Source organism: Stenella coeruleoalba (genome assembly GCF_951394435.1).
Source record: "Stenella coeruleoalba genome assembly, chromosome: 6".
Classification (NCBI taxonomy): Eukaryota; Metazoa; Chordata; class Mammalia; order Artiodactyla; family Delphinidae; genus Stenella; species Stenella coeruleoalba.
This window is the reverse complement of record NC_137151.1, coordinates 123,819,649-123,837,716: the sequence shown is the minus strand read 5'-3', so window position 1 is coordinate 123,837,716 and position 18,068 is coordinate 123,819,649. Positions and strand designations below refer to the sequence as shown.

The window sequence follows — 18,068 nt, the reverse complement described above, 5'->3', positions numbered from 1 at the left end:
TTCCGTATATAGTATATTATTGTGTTCTCTATTTCCCTTTAATATTCGTAATTTATTTTTCAATGAGTTGCTGTCTATGCGGTGAGTTAACAAATTTGAATGCCATGAACAAAGTTGCTAAACAGGAAAAAGATGTAGCCCAAAGGAAAAGCTACTCATTAACATAAGAATCTACATATATTATAACCTTTAAATTCAAAAGCAACTAGCGAAAGAAGCTACAAATGACCCCAAATGTATTTTTGTCAGAGAAAGTCTATCTCAAGCAACACGCATGAATACACACATATTAACAGCCCAGCGTGGTGTAATAGGAGAAACACAGACCCGGAGGAATCCAGAAACCTTATTGCCAGCTTCTTCATTCACATAGGATGGCTTGGGAGAGTCATTAAGTGATGGACCTCAGTCCCCATCTGTTCAATGGGATAATCAGGTCCTTACTTCTGTCTCAAAAGATGGATGTAACATCAGTAAAGAAATGTAGAGAAAGAAGATGTGGGACAGAGTGCCATGCCAATTACAGAAAATCTGATGAGCACTGGGAGACTTCTGTTTCACTCGTAGACCATGGACGTGCTATGAAGTTGGCTGAACACTGTGTAGAGCTTTGCCAGGACACCAGTCAGAGTTGCCGACTCATTAATTCACTTTTAGGGATTCAAAGGGGAAAAGGCCCAGCTCAAATATAGTTTGTATGTGTGAATCTATGAAAAAAATATGCTATGATTTACCATAAGAACAATGTAGTGGGGGGGATTTCATATGATTCACTGATAAAAAATCATAATATTAAAGCAAGACTTCAAGACAATTTTACACATTCATCAGAGACAAAGAAATTTGGGTCATTTGTAGCAGAGATGCATTTGAACATCTTCACGAAAACAATGGACTTCAGGGTAGTCATTGGAGAGATCAGATAAAAATCTCTGTGTTAGTTATAAACTTCTATTTCATAACACTAGGAATGTAAGACATTTCCTGAAAAATATGAGAATTGGATATTTCTTTAAATGATTAAATAAAGGGATTTCTTATCTCTTTATTTTGACACCAACTAGAGAATATAAAGTCATGGCTTTGAGCACTTACATCTTGAGTCAATTTAGATCACTGGCTTTTAACATTGTTCTTTAAAATGATTCTCTACTTCTTATTCTAGATCCACGTTCAAAGTCGTTTTAGGGGTTTTTCCCTATCAAGAGTTGTACATTCTCACGTCCTCATTATACTAAACTTAGACAGTTTGCTTAGTTTGTTACACATTCTAATGCATATTTTTATCAAGTATTATATGTGTGATTTTCTTTTCATTTTTTTCCCCCTGGCTTTATATCGTTAAGTGGATGCTGTATTCTGACAGCATCTCAATTGTGGATTCAAGTAGAGAAATCACAAACCAAAACAATGGTCACATTCCCACCAACAGTGCAAGAGGGTTCCCTTTTCTCCACACCCTCTCCAGCATTTGTTGTTTGTAGATTTTCTGATGATGCCCATTCTAACCGGTGTGAGGTGATACCTCATTGTAGTTTTGATTTGCATTTCTCTAATAATTAGTGATGTTGAGCAGCTTTTCATGTGCTTCTTGGCCATCTGTATGTCTTCTTTGGAGAAAAGTCTATTTAGGTCTTCTACCCCTGTTTTGATTGGGTGGGTTGTTTGTTTTTTTAATATTGAGCTGCATGAGCTGTTTATATATTTTGGAGATTAATCCTTTGTCCATTGATTCGTTTGCAAATATTTTCTCCCATTCTGAGGGTTGTCTTTTCGTCTTGTTTATAGTTTCCTTTGCTGTGCAAAAGCTTATAAGTTTCGTTAGGTCCCATTTGTATATTTTTGTTTTTATTTCCATTACTTTAGGAGGTGGGTCAAAAAAGATCTTGCTGTGAATCATGTCAAAGAGTGTTCTCCCTGTGTTTTCCTCTAAGAGTTTTATAGTGTCTCGTCTTATATTTAGGTCTTTAATCCATTTTGAGTTTATTTTTGTGTATGGTGTTAGGGAGTGTTCTAATTTCATTCTTTTACATGCAGCTGTCCAATTTTCCCAGCACCACTTGTTGAAGAGACTGTGTTTTCTCCATTGTATATCCTTGCCTCCTTTGTCATAGATTAGTTGACCATAGGTCATAAATCAAGCCTTAGGAAATTGAAATTGTATCTAGCATCTTTTCCAACACAACGCTATGAAATTAGAAATAAATTACAGGGGAAAAAATGTAAAAAACACAAACACATGGAGACTAAACAATACATTACTAAATAACCAAGAGATCACTGAAGAAATCAAAGAGGAAATCAAAAAATACCTAGAGACAAATGACAATAAAAACACAACAATACAAAACCTATGGGATGCAGCAAAAGCAGTTCTAAGACGGAAGTTTATAGCAATACAATCCTACTTTAAGAAACAAGAAAAATCTCAAATAAACAATCTAACCTTACACCTAAAGGAACTAGAGAAAGAAGAACAAACAAAACCCAAAGTTAGTAGAAGAAAAGAAATCATAAAGATCAGAGCAGAAATAAATAGAAACAAAGAAAACAATAGCAAAGATCAATAAAACTAAAAGCTGGTTCTTTGAGAAGATAAACAAAATTGATAAACCATTAGCCAGACTCATCAAGAAAAAGAGGGAGAAGACTCAAAAATCAGTAGAATTAGAAATGAAAAAGGAGAAGCAACAACTGACACTGCAGAAATACAAAGGCTCATGAGAGATTACTGCAAGCAACTATGTGCCAATGAAATGGACAACCTGGAAGAAATGGACAAATTCTTAGAAAAGCATAACCTTCTGAGACTGAACTAGGAAGAAATAGAAAATATAAACAGACCAATCACAAGCACTGAAATTGAGACTGATTAAAAATCTTCCAGCAAGCAAAAGTCCAGGACCAGATGGCTTCACAGGTGAATTCTATCAAACATTTAGAGAAGAGCTAACACCCATCCTTCTCAAACTCTTCCAAAAACTTGCAGAGGAAGGAACAGTACCAAACTCATTCTACAAGGCCACCATCACCCTGATACCAAAACCAGACAAAGATACTACAAAAAAAGAAAATTACAGACCAATATCACTGATGAACATAGATGCAAAAATCCTCAACAAAATACTAGCAAACAGAGTCCAGCAACACATTAAAAAGATCATACACCATGATCAAGTGGGATTTATCCCAGGGATGCAAGGATTCTTCAATATATGCAAATCAATCAATGTGATACCCCATATTAACAAATTGAAGAATAAAAACCATATGATCATCTCAACAGATACAGAAAAAGCTTTTGACAAAATTCAACACCCATTTATGATAAAAACTCTCCAGAAAGTGGGCATAGAGGGAACCTGTGTCAACATAATAAAGGCCATATATGACAAACTCACTCTCAGTGGTGAGCAAACATCATTCTCAGTGGTGAAAAACTGAAAGCATTTCCTCTAAGGTCAGGAACAAGACAAGGATGTCCACTCTCACCACTATTAGTTAACATAGTTTTGGAAGTCCTAGCCATGGCAATCAGAGAAGATGAAGAAATAAAAGGAATACTTGGAAAAGAAGAAGTAGAACTGTCACTGTTTGCAGATGACATGATGCTATACATAGAGAATCCTAAAGATGCCACCAGAAAACTACTAGAGCTAATCAGTGAATTTGGTAATGTCGCAGGATACAAAATTAATGCACAGAAATCTCTCGCATTCCTATACACTAACAACGAAAGATCAGAAAGAGAGATTAAGGAAACAGTCCCTCTTCTTTTTCTTTATCATCATCATTTTAGGCTTTGCAGGCCACATGGTCCCTGTCCCAACTATTCAGTGTGGCCGTTGTAGTGTGTAAGCCACCATAGACAGCATGTAAATGAATGGGCATGGCTGCATCCCAATAAAACTTTACTTACGAAAATAAGCAGTGGGCCAGGTTTGACTCGTGTGCTGTAGGTTACCAAACCTTTTTCTAGAGCAGTTGGTTTTTCCTCAAACCTGGATATTATCAGAATCACTTGAAGACTTTCCCAAACTACTAGTTTCTTGCTTCTTCCTCACCCCCAGGATGGAACTGGGAATCCATATTTTTTTTTTACTGCTTTTCAGAATTTTGAGGAAAAACATGAACTTGGAAAAAAAACCTCACTGGTATATTTGAAGATGTGTTGCATCTAAAATAATTTCCCTGAACAAAGTGACTACTAAAAACAAGAAAGGAGCAAATATAAAATAAGAAGGAATTTTGGGAAGATAAGAGCATGCTCTAAAAAGCAAAACAATAATAACCCCTCTAAAATTCTAAATAAATCCAAATAATAAATGGACATAACTGAAAGCCAAATTAATTGTGAAAGGTAAAGATAGAGAAATCTTCTGTGACATAGTGCGAGCAAGTAAAGGAGAGATGGAAAATACAAGAGAAAAGGCCAGATCAATCTGGCGCTCTGCCATTTATGTAATATTTGTTGCAGGGAGAAAAATGGAGAAAAAGAAATAATAGAAGGAAAATTTACAGAGGAGAAGACATAATTCTTTATATTGAAAGGACCCACTAAATGGAGAATGTGATGAATGAAGAAATGCTCACACCTAGATTCATTTTGATAAACTTTGAAAAGACGAAGTGTAAAGCATCATAAGAGCAGAATAGCTTTACCTACGAAGGAACAGTCATCAAATTTCCAACAAGCTGTCGCTGGCAGCTCTGCCCATTAGAAGAAGTGTCCTCCAGGGTAGCTACTAGGCTGCCGTTCAAGTGGGAAGGGCCAAGTGAGGACATTTTAGAAATGCAGGTACTTAGAATATTTGTGGCTGACCATATCCAGTCTGAAAGTTACACTCAAGGACATGCTTCACAACCTACGTGTCCATCGACAGATGAATGGTTAAAGAAGACGTGCCGCACATCCACAATGGAATATTACTCAGCCAGAAAAAGGAACGAGATTGTGTCATTTGCAGAGATGTGGATGGACCTAGAAACTGTCCTACAGATTGAAGTAAGTCAGAAAGAGAAAAAACAAACACCATATGCTAACACATATATATGGAATCTAAAAAAACGGTGCTGATGAACCTAGTGGCAGGGCAGGAATAAAGATGCAGATATAGAGAACGGACTTGAGGACATGGGGCGGGGGAAGGGAAAGCTGGAATAAAGTGAGAGAGAGGCATGGACATATATACACTACCAAACGTAAGGTAGATAGCTAGTGGGAAGCAGCCGCATAGCACAGGGAGATCGGCTCGGTGCTTTGTGACCACCTAGAGGGGTGGGATAGGGAGGGTGGGAGGGAGGGAGATGCAAGAGGGAAGAGATATGGGAACATATGTATATGTATAACTGATTCACTTTGTTATAAAGCAGAAACTAACACACCATTGTAAAGCAATTATACTCCAATAAAGATGTAAAAAAAAAAAAAAAAAAGAAAACAGTGAGACCAATAGCTCCCTCCCTCTGCTTGGCTCTAGCAGCCACACTTACACCTCTTCAGGAGCAGATGGGTGGATCTCTGTCTGCAGAAACCAGCTCAAAAGAAAGACATTCGGATACTGATACTCAGATACCTCCAATAAAGCAGCTCTGACCTCACCAGTCAGCAACTCCCCTACACAGGTTCCAAACAGCTCTGGGAGCCTCCCTCCTAAATAAGCGTGAACCACAAAGGGTCACCAGTCACTTAGGAAAGACAGAGACCCAACAGAAAAGAAACTGGAAGAAAAAAAAGAGCGGTAAAGTAAAACATAAAAAACAAAATTCTAAAAGTAATAACCTTATGGAAATAAAATAGGATTATCGAATCCAGAAATTAGAACAAAATTCCCCCAAACAGGAGAATCAAAGAACAGTTGAAGTGCTGCTGAAGAGTTCAAATATAATAATAGAAACTTCAAAAAATAAAGTTGAAAGAAAAAATTAAGAAAATCTCCTAGAAAATAGCAAAATGACAAAGAGATGGATGAGGGATACGTGTAAAGAAAATTGCAGGAGTTCTGAGAAGAAAAGAACTAAGAAAACAGAGGAAGGAAATTGTAAAGGAACAGTAACCAAAAAAATCCTGGTAACAAAAGGATATGGATTTTCAGATTTAAAATGGTCCCTGGCTTTAGTTAGGTTGTATCCATACCTTGGCTATTGTAAATAATGCTGCAGTGAACAGGGGGGTGCAGATATCTTTTTAAGATCTTGATTTCATTTCCTTTGGTTATATACCCAGAAGTGGGATTGCTGGATCATATGGTAGTTCTATTTTTAGTTTCCTGAGGAGCATCCATAGTGTTTTCTGTAGTGCCTGCACCAGTTTACATTCCCACCGACAGTGTACAAGGGTTTCGATTTCTCCACATCCATGCCCAACGCTTGTCATCTTTTCCCTACTTGATACTAGCCATCCTTTGCTGAATCAGACTATAGTTTTTGGATTCTGGAAGAATATTTCCTCAGTTTTGGGCGCTATGCACAGTGTAGGTGACACAGACACGACACACTTTTATGTTTATCTGCATTATTATTTTCTCTACCACTTTATTAAGTCTATACAATCAAATCACCATAGTAAATCAAGCCCTCATTTGTAGCATTTGCTAATTTCGACGGTATAAGTATTCCTATAGCCAACTGCAACACAGGAATACAGGAAGGTACGCACAGAAGTGACAGCATTATTACAGTATTTTCACCTTAGAGATACAACAGACATAATGACATCAAGAGCATAGATGACAATAAAATCCAGTAAAAATAATTATGAAGCAGTGAGTTTTTGGTATCGGTAACTTGGCGTTGTTAACATAATTTAATCCTCAATTTATATAATTTAGCATTTAAAAATAACTGTGCCTCACAGCAAGCTTGCAAAATTTCTGAAAATCTGTCAACTGGATCTCATGAGTCATTACAGGCTGGCCCCAGCACACCACTGAATTTGTCCTTAATTTGCTAACTTACCTGGGCTGAATCTCTGAACTCCTTAGAGCTCAGGATCTTTAGCTCATACCTGTGATTCCCATGTGTGTTCTTCTTCTCCAAGTCCCTTTTAGTTCTTTCCATCCAGACCCACAAGGTAGCACTTTTATAGATCATTTGACATGGTTCCCTCTTGTGACGGACATTACTCTTATCCCGCCAACCTCATTTCTTGAGCGGTTCTAAAGAACAGGTATTATGTCTCAAAGTGACTTTGTATTTTCGGTGACCACAACCCTCCACATGTTGCTGGACCAGTGCTGAGCATTTGGTGGGCGTTCTACAGCTAGACGTTGTTGCCTTTCTGATCAGCAGATGTGGAGAGAGAACATTCTGACAATAAGATGTAATAGCGTGAATGTCTGGAGTCCGCTGAGAATTTCCTGCTCTGGAGGGTCTTTAACAATACAGGGGATGTTTTCAGGGTTGGTTTTGGTGTCATTTTTCTTGAAATCAGAACACCCAAACTCTTTTCATCAATTCTCGCTTCACTTACTTTCTAATGCTGTATTCTTTCCTCTCCCACTAACCAAGAAGATTTGGAAAACTTTACCTTCTGTAACTTGAATGATTTTTTGAACGATTTACCGAATAAGCATTTTTTAAGCTAATTACCAGTTTCTGGGAAATAGTACAGAGTGATCCCATACTTCCTCCCCATGGTTGTGAATTACTCCTTCAAGCCCTCCTGCAAGATCTGATTCTGTTGTTCTGTTTGTATTTCTTAATGGGTCTAATGGTAGAATGTATTTCTTAATGGGTCTAATGGTAGAATGTATTTCTTAATGGGTCTAATGGTAGAACACCATTGAAGATACTGACATATTTCATTATTGTCTAAAATTTTTCACCGCTCTGTAACCTTTATGATCTCAAACCTTTTGGCTTATATTTTCAGAACCCGCCTCCTTTGTTTAATGAAGTCAGTGCTGCATTAATCCAGGCTGACAGGGTGAGCCACCTGCGGGATGAGGTGCAGGTAAAGCATGAGGAGGAATACAGAGATGCCTTGGTTACAATCAAGGATGACTTGAAACTAATAGAAGGTCCCGACATCAAGGAGAACCTCCAAGATGAGATCCGGCGTTGGTTCATCGAATGCAGGTGAGTGTAGGACATCTATCCTGACAGTCGCTTCTGTGGCGGTTGACATTCTTGTGTGTTTTTAAGCACAGAAACATGTTGATATAGATTCATGTGGTTTTCTGGCTTCATTTTAGAAAAGTAGAATGTGAAGGCGAAGAATTTAGGCACTAATTCTTTTTTTAATGAAATTGCTTTTGTTCCTGTTTTTAAATACAGTCTATATAATACCTCTGTAGCCACATGACATTGAACATCATGGGTGGATGACACAGCCCCAAGATGGTAAACCTTCACAGGCCAGGTCTGTCTGAAATCCGAGGGGTCCGGCCACAAGCAATTCATGCTGCCCTTCCTTCTGGGATTTGACCCTAATTGTATGAGGCTCCACAGTCTCAGTCATGCTCCTTCTCTGTCATAATCCCTTGAAGCAGCTGCTGACTCTGCGACCTGATGCCTGGCCCCCAGGCCTCCCATGAAATGATGGGAAGGTAGCAGTTCTGGGGACAGGGCCTTATGTATATTAAGACCTTCTTGTGTTAAGGGTCTGCCTATATTAAGGGTCTTCTTTAATGCTCTTAAGTGAAATGTTAAGCAATTTAAAGCTTGTTTTCAAAAGGTGGCTTTTGTTTACAAAAGATGTGCTCCTTTATTAGAGAAGTACAGTAGAACAAACACTTAAAGAACACAGTACAAGTTTCCACACAGTAGAACAAACGCTTTGTAGGCAACCCAGTTGGAGCAGCTTTAAAATCTATTTCAAGGGCTTCCCTGGTGGCGCAGTGGTTGAGAGTCTGCCTGCCGATGCAGGGGACACGGGTTCGTGCCCCGGTCCGGGAAGATCCCACATGCCGCAGAGCGGCTGGGCCCGTGAGCCATGGCCGCTGAGCCTGCGCGTCCAGAGCCTGTGCTCCGCAACGGGAGAGGCCACAACAGTGAGAGGCCCGCGTACCGCAAAAAAAAATCTATTTCAAGAGGGGAAGGAAAGAGAGCAGATTGTGTGATCAGTCCCAGGGCCATGGAAGCAGACTCACCACCTGTTTTCTTTGGTGGGTATTGTGCTGTACCATATTAGGTTCAGAGACACTCAGATTCCAACTTTGATGAGCTCGTCAAGACCAGGGAATTTAACTTGTTGGCGATAGAAAACCAAACTCCTTCTCAAAACATTACATTAAAAGATGTTTATGTCTGTGGTAGGCAGCCTCCCAGATGGCCTCTGCTGACCCCACCTCTTCCTCTGGTAATGTCCTCCCTTTGAGTGTGATGTAGACCTAGAACTTCACTTCTAAAGAAAAATATATGGGGAACTTCCCTGGTGGACCCGTGGTTAAGACTCTGCGCTTCCACTGCAGGGGGCACAGGTTCAGTCCCTGGTCGGGGAACTAAGATCCCACATGCTGCGCAGTGCAACCAAAAAAAAAAAAAAGAATAAAAAGAACATGGCAGGGGACTTCCCTGGTAGTCCAGTGGTAAAGAATCCACCTTACAATGCAGGGGACGCGAGTTCGATCCCTGGGCAGGGAACTAAGATGCCACATGCCGTGGGGCAACTAAGCACGCATGCCACAACTAATGAGATCACGTGCCTCAACTATAGAGCCCACGCACCCTGGAGCCCTCGCGCCACAACTAGAGAAGAGAAAACCTGCACACCACAACTAGAGAGAAGCCCAAGCACTGCAATGAAAGATCCCTTGTGCTTCAGTGAAGATCTTGCGTGCCACAACTAAGACCCGACAGAGCAAAAAATAAATAAAATTAATAAATCTTAAGAAAACAAATATGGCAAAAGAGGTGGGGTGGCACTGCCATCTTGCTTGCCTCTCGCCCCCCTCACTTGCTTTCACCCCTGGCTCTGAGAGGGGTCACCTGCTGCCCAGCAGAGGGGCCCCGTGGAAGGAACGGAGGGAGGTTTCTGGTGACAGCCAGCAAGCAACTTGGGCCTCCTTCCAGCCTGAGAAGAGCTGAATCTTGTCCACAGCCACATGCGTGAACTGGAAGGGCATTCTCCCCAAGGCGAGCCTTCAGATGAGGCTGCAGCCCCAGCCAGCACTGTTTGCAGCCTCGTGGGAGACCCTGAGGCAGAGATACCCACCTGAGCCACATCTAGTTCCCTACCCACAGAAACAGTGACACAATCAACATGTGTTGTTTCGGTCACTAAGTGTTGGGGTGACTTAGCATGCAGCAACAGATGTCTAACGTACATCAGTTATTTTACAATGATTCAGAAAAACTTGAACAATCATAAGCTTCTCTTGTGTTAATTCTGTATGGGATTCTAACATGCTATCTCCTCAATGATACTTAAATTTTATAACACAGTTTCTTCAGGAATGTTTGACATAACAGTTACATGCTTTTGATTGGGGAGTTCTGTCCTTTATTATGTAAATAGGGCTTTCAAATAGTTATGGTTTTTTAAAATTCAAAATCGATTAACTTTGTGAGCTTTTCTCTTTATATTGTATTTATCAGGGATATTTTATTGCCAAACGGGATATTTTAAATGAAAGGAATATTTTAAAATGAGAAATTTGACACTGTATTAATTCTATACTGATAACTGATAATAATAAAGATAGAGAAAAGATGCTGATAGGGAGGGAGATATTTACATACGCATATATCCCCTCCTCACTTTATCAGCTTCCTCCTTACTTTTTTTTTTTTTTTTTTTTTTTTGTGGTACGCGGGCCTCTCACTGCCGTGGCCTCTCCCGTTGCGGCGCACAGGCTCTGGACGCGCAGGCTCAGCGGCCATGGCTCACGGGCCCAGCCGCTCCGCGGCATGTGGTATCTTCCCAGACTGGGACATGAACCTGTGTCCCCTGCATTGGCAGGTGGACTCTCAACCACTGCGCCACCAGGGAAGCCCCCTCCTTACTTTTAATTCTGGTGATGGCTTCATGGAGACATAAGATATACATATACGTGTGTGTGTGTGTGTGTGTATATATATAGGCAGATAGATATCTCAAACTTATCAGATTGTACACTTGAATATGAACAGTTTATTATATATTACACATCCATAAAGCTGTTAGAAATAGATCAAAGATATATCAACAAAGATGTTAGTGTTTCAGTTTTTTAAAATAGCATGTTTTTTTGTTATTCAAACACCAAAACCCAGTATTCCAATCACTAGCCTTGTTCTCAGACTACCCCGCTACCCCCCTGCCAAACTCCCACTCACAGTATAAGAAAAACTTAATTGGTAACAATTGTAGGTAACAATCTCTTCTGGCTTAAATAGCCTCTTTAAGGTTGACTGTCTATTTTGAGTAAATGTGCAGTCACTTCAGATGCCTCCCTATCACGAATGTCCCTGTTTTTCTTCCCTTGTGGCAGCTGACTGCAAAGGGAAGTTACCAACCTTCACAGCATCGGCTGGGGGCCAGCAGAGTGAACAGCATCTGGGCTCGGGCTATGTCAGCGCCCTGGCTGGTTTCCACAGGCGGGTGGTGTAGCCATCTGGTCCACGAGGGAGACCAGTCCACCTGGTCTTTGGGGACCTCCTCCTGTGGCCTGTGGTTTCTGCCACGTGCCCTCACTCACTGGACAGCTGCAATTCAGGCCTCTCACTTCCTGAACAGGCCTCATCCCGCTGGATGCGGGTTCCTTCAGGACACCCACACTCCCCAGGAGCGTACAGGGTGCCCTTCTCAGGCCTTGGGGGACGGGTGGGATCTCTCAGACCTTCCACCAGCAGGTCCCCTCCTCCTGGCTCCGTCCAACCCCATCATATGCTGCACACCCAGGAAGACAAGCACTGCCCAGTTGGTCCCTGATGCTCTTCAGCCACTCCACGGTCTCTGCTGGGATCTCAGCACTCATCCCCTCCTTGACTGAGACCCCTGGAGGATGGGGCCCAAGACGCAGATGGTGTCCCCACTTGTCCACCTTCTCCTCCCTTCCCCCACCACTCTGCCTCACCAACTTCTTGTTCAAATCCATCCTCTATATGAAACCCTCCCTGAGTGCTTCCCTACAGTTCCTCTCCATCTCCTCCTTGAGCTCTGCCCGCATCTTCCCCTTCCCGCTCCAGGCGATCTGCATAATCACAGAAACTGGAGCCTTGCTTCCTGAGAAATAGCTGTGCAGCCTTGGGCCAGTCGCTTAACCTCTCTGTGCTGTCAGTCTCCTCATCTGTGATATGATAACAAGACTCAAACCTATTTTGTGGGGTTGTTAAGATAGGGGAGACTTTGACCCCAGTATGCAGACCATTATTATTCCTACCGTATTGTACACATCTGCTCATTCATATGCCCCTCCCCCAGATAAATGGCAAACCCTGTGAGGACAGTGCCTCGTGCTGAGGAGAGAGTGGTGGATACAGTCCCCATCCAAGCAGTGGGTAGTGCAAGCCAGCAGTATTGTCCTTTTCCTTTCTTATCTAATTACATAATTGTGTCTGGAGGAAATATACTCAGGATGATTTTGTGCAATCGTGGAACTTTAAGCAGAAAGGCATTGTTTCAAAAGAACTGTCTTCTGATTTTATCACCTTGGTTTATAATTGAAACCTTCATTTTCATAGTTAATGAAGATGATATGCCCTGTGTTCATGAACTTTCCTTATCAGCAACTTTCCTCCCTTTTCTCAGGACATCAGAGAACAGATGCCCACAACCATGTTTTCTACAAATGAAATAATTCTTTAATTTTAGATAGACTTTTATAATCCAATTTATTGTTAGGTGATATAACCAAGTTGAAAGCACTATGTACAATTATAACTCCAAATAAGCTAAAATATATAAAATATATGTATACACACATATACAAAGATATATTCACACATGCATTTAGTTTATTAAATATATGTTTGCATATGGATGGGAAATTTCTGGAAGGATACACTAGAAACTTTATTAGCATGGCCACCTCTGGGGACAAGAGTAGTGATGTTACTTTTATCTCATATTCTCCTGTACGCTTAGAAGTCTTTCTTTCAATAAGTATTATTTTTATAATGAAAAAGCCTAGTTAAAACTATATTAGAAGTAAAAGAAAGGCAAGAAGTTAATTTGGGATGATCCAAAATAAACATTTGAAATGTTAAAACACCCTAATTTTTTAAAAAGTATATTGATGCAATACCTGCAGAACACTCCTGGAAATTCTTTTGATGAAAGAATAGGGCGCCTTGAGCTTGGCAGTAACTGTGAGTTGCTCCCCCGTCTGAGGTGCTGGGAGGGTCATGGGAGACTCCTGATGGCCTCCTGGGAGCAGCCCCTCCCATTGGCTCTGGGCTTTCTTTGAAGACCCAGCCCTCCCGGCCAGTCCCCTTGAGGACATTCCATCCTGCTGTTACTGACCTGACAGTTTGGAGGCTGAGTTAGAGCAGCTCCCATGGGTATCTGTGTGTAATTCACAGAGACGTAAAGATCCCTCCTTTTGAAGTAATGTAAGGTCGAGGGCGGATTTATTTTCATAATTGGATTACATTTATCTGATTGACTTTGATAAAATCCCTTTCCTTGCTTTTTTAAATCAAAGACAAATAAAAAGCAAATATTGTCTTTTGAAACATGAAACGTGATCAGTCTTCAGGATAAATTCCAACAGGACATACAGTGACAACTAAAAAATGACTAGAAGTTACAAATATAAACTCCCACAATTTTGAATACTAATTCTTAGCTGATTTAATCAATACTTGTAGTTGCCAAAAGTTGCCCAGTATTTTATCAAATACTAGAATTTGTGGTTCAAGTTGATTTTTAAATTATTTTAAAGGAAATCTTTTTTTTCCAGTGTTAAAACTAATACATGCTCATTGTAGAAAATTTACAAGACAGTTTAAAAAAGAAAATTTAAATTGTCTATAATTTTAGTAGACAGAGATAGCTACTATAAAAATTTTTGGTAAATTGCTTTCCAGTGTTTTTCTCTCATGTGTATATTTTAACTACAGTTTTATGAATCCTTTTACTAATTTTTAAAAATTTAACACTGGGTTTCCCTACGTCCTTAAAATATTTTGCAAAAAGATGTCTTTCATGATTGCTTAACGTTCTGTTGGATGGATGGACTGGCTAATGAATCAATGATGATCTTTTTAATATTTTGTCAAATTGATAAGAGAACAGTGCTGTCCCTTAATTTGCATTCATTTTATTATTTGGAGGGGTTGAAAAATCTTTTGGACTTTTTGTCAATAGCATTTCTTCTGTGAACTGCCCCGTCATTTATATGCTTCCCTTTGTGATGTCTTTTTTCTTAAGTGACCTCTAAAATGTAGTATATATATAAAGTAGTTTAACCCTTGCATTAATTTGCAATTACTGCTGTAAGGCATGACCACAAACTTGGTGGCCTAAACCAATAGAATTTTATTTTCTTCCAGTTCTGGAAGTCAGGAGTCTGAAATCATGGACTCGGCAGGACTGTGCTCCCTCTGAAAGCTCTAGGGGAGCGTCGGTTCCTCACATCTTCCACTTCTGGAGGCTGCCGACACTCCTTGGCTCGTGGCTGCATCACTCCCATCTCTGCTTCGTGGTCACTTGCCTCCTTCTCTTCTAATCTCTCTCTGTTCTTCTCTTATAAGACACTTAGGATTTCATTTAGGGCCCACCAGGATAATCTTATCCCAAGATTCTTAATCACATCTCAAATATCGATATCTTTGTTCTTATGAATAACATTCAGAGACTCCAGGAATTAGGACCCAGTATCTTTGGTGGCTGTTATTCAGCCTACCACAATCCCCAGCAACCCCATGAGATAAGTACTCTTCTTTCTTTCATTCGCTGGCAGCATTCCTAACGAAGGACAAAATGAGAAGTTCGTAGTCCTCTCGGTCAGCACTGTCCAATAGGACTTTCTGCAGTGGTGGAATTGGTCTGATGTGTTCTGTCCACTCCAGTAGCCACCAGCCACATACAGCTATTGAGCACTTGAAAGACGCTAGGGTGACAGAGCAGCTGAATTTTTAATTTAATTTAATTTTAATTCATTCAAATTTAAGCTTAGATAACCATGTGTCATTAGGGGCTACCATATTGGATGGCACAGTCGTGGGGATACTTGTTTCCAGAAACTCTCTTGCTATCATTAGTATTTCTTTTGGCTTGGGACCTGTCATAAACCGTCATCTAAGTGTTACGATCCACGGATGAGCTTCATTTTGAAGTATCATAAAGTAACCTCATCCAACCCCTTAGGGTGATAAAAGGAGAACCTTGAAGTCCGTGGGACTGTGGGCTCTTGTCCGTGCAACAGCCTCTTCCTCCATTTCCCTCACGAGCATCAGAGGCACCTGAGTAGCTGTCAGCTCTGAAAACCGGGCCAAATCGAGGCCTTTGTCTCTTTGCAATAGGTCCTGTGTGGACCACTTCTCCCCACCTGCATTTTTTAACTGAGTTTGTTGAAACTATGCCCGGCATCCAGCTCACCTTCAATCTAGAGAGAAGTAAGACCCTCAAATGGGGTGACAGCCCTGGGACTGGCCCTGTGGCAGTTCTCCTGGGGTTTTAGCAGGTTCCTTTTAATCTTGAGGAATCTGGAAGTGGTAGTAAATTACATAGCCTTATTCCATTTTTTAAGCCAACACACAGTCAGTCAGAGGTGATGGCTAAGAGGAAGGGCTCTGGGGGCTTTGGGATGCTGTTGGTCCTCAGCAGGGTGAGCCTGACTGCGAAATAAAATGCCTTTTAATCTTATGATGTGATGGCATCTATCATGCTCTCTATAATAAACAAATACATTACAAATCACACACGCACACACAGGAGGAGTGGTCTGAGAGCCAAGCTGCCTGGGTTCAAGTCCCGGCTCTAGCACTTACAGACTGTGTGTCCTTGAACCAGTTGCTTAACCTCTCTGTGCCTCCATTTCCTCAACTTAAAATGAGGATATTAACAGTATCGACCTCATGGATAGGATAACAGAGAATAATACATATAAAGCCCTTAGAGCAACGTGTGGCATATGATACAGCCTCAAATTATTTTAAACGTACAGGAAGGCCGGTACATTCTCAGACACACAGTTTGCAGTTTGGAAGAGTTGCCGTAGCCATAGTGCCCTGCGTTTTCCCTCCTGGGTCTGGAGCCTTTATATTCGCCGCTGTAAGCATCTTTTCAAGTGCTGCCTCCTGATCTGCAGGAGAGACTGGCTGGGGATGGAGGCGGGGGAGGAAGGGCTGCCAGTGCTGGGGGTGGGGATAAACTGAGGGATAATAACAGGGTAGGCGGACAAAAATTAGACGGGGTGGAATGTGCTCTCAGTCCCCAGGGCGGGGGAGCCAGGACGTGACATGTCTACAGATCACCAGCAGACGTACATCCTTCCTGGAAGAGGCCTTGGAATGCTTTGTTAATTTTTTGATTAAAAAAATTAAGATATAATTTAAATGCGGTAAAGTTCACCCTTTTGTGTACAGTTCTGCAGGTCAAGCTTTGTCATTTTAAGATATGTGGACCTGGAGAGACGCAGATTTGTCTCTCGCCCGCACAGTTTATGCCAATCTAGGGCTCCAGGAGTTTACGCTGGAGGGGGCTCAAGAATTATCTGCAAGTGGAGAGGATGGTGCACTCACCACCCAGGAGAACTCCCAGACACGTGCAGAAATTTGCTGAGGATGGGGACGTGTTTGGAGCGAGGCGGAACGACGGAGTTTCCTATCAGCCTGGAAAAGTGTATGTCTCTTTTGGAAAAGACTTTCAGACCTCTCCCATCCAGCCTCCAATGCTGTCCCCCTGCCAGGACCTCCCGGGCCTGCACCGGCTTCCATCCCTGTTCACTCCTTCTGAACTTGCGTACCTGTCTACTGCTCCTCCAAGAGGGACCTCGCCAGGCGCTTCCCACGGATGCTCTTCTGGGATCCCGAGGCTTAGAAAGGCTGAGTGCCTTACTCGGGGTTCATGGCTCGTGAGAGGCCATTCATACTCCAGTCTCTTGATTCCAAAAGCAATGATGCTCCCCCAACGGCAAATGTGTCTCCTTGTTCTGAGCATTCGAGCAACGGAAGGCTTGTCCTGTGTGTCTTGGGCTCCGTGGTCATTTCATAGGAAAAGGTGGCCGTTGCCCAAGGCCGTGTTGCTCACTAGGTACCACCCGGAAACCAGGAGCTCTCCTTGTTCCTGACTCCTTCTCTGTCCCTGCTTCAAAGCCTCTTCCCGCAGAGTGAGGTGATGGTCTGTGTAGGTAAGAGGGAGAAAGACAGAGGAATCGTGGGATTTGAGAAAACTGGCTGATTCCAATTATTTTACGGGTGACAAAAGGGACCCAGAGGGGTCAGGTAACTTGGCTAAAAACTTGGGTCGCTACGGGCAGAACTAAAACCAGGGTGAGCAGAGCAATGAAGCCTGATTATTGTGTAAAACGAGATGGGTTCTCAGGGAAAGGTTCAGAATTGTTCCGAGGACTTTTAAGGACATCGGAAAGAAACCACTAGAATGTTCACAATAGGTATCTTCCCGGGACTGGGACCACGGCTCTGTTGGTTCTTTTCCTTCGTATTCCAAATTTTCTACATTGAGCATGAGTTACTTTCAGAAAGAAAAAAGAAATTTCAGGAGGACAGTGGGAAAGGGATGGCCAGAGGAGGTGATTAGGGGTCGTTATTTTGAATTCCTTGCGTAATGATATTTTCAGTGAATTCTCAAAAGCAGCTGTGGTCTGTGGAGGAGATGTGAACACATATGGATTACTCCTGTGAGAAGGTGAATAGCTTTTTTTTTCTCTGCCGTTCGCTTTGGTGGAAAATATATTAGGTTGAATGGAAGACATAAGAAGAGGTGGGTGAGAAATCAAGGTTATTCACAGAGGCCTTGGGGACAGGTGCACACCTGCGTGAAATCACGTATTTTGCTGTCAGTCGTCACAGTAAATCAGACTAAGAACACCCAGCAGCTACAGGCTCTCTGGGCTTATCCAGGCACCAAGTCATGATGAAAGACAGGCCCTGAGGCTCTTTTGCAAATGCAGCAGCCAGACTCTCTCTCTATGGTCCACGGTCATACCCCTGGCTCCCAAGGTCCCCCCACCCCCACT

The 18,068-nt window shown here is 41.7% G+C and overlaps 1 protein-coding gene across 1 annotated transcript in view; it reads left to right on the top strand.

Annotated features, from left to right (window-relative positions):
• DRC11 (dynein regulatory complex subunit 11) overlaps positions 1–18,068 on the top strand; it is a 167,138-nt gene that overhangs the window by 28,282 nt on the left and 120,788 nt on the right. The window contains exon 6 of the mRNA XM_079924891.1: positions 7,874–8,079. Coding sequence (XP_079781017.1) covers positions 7,874–8,079 — 206 coding nt within the window. The remainder of the gene's footprint in view (positions 1–7,873; positions 8,080–18,068) is intronic.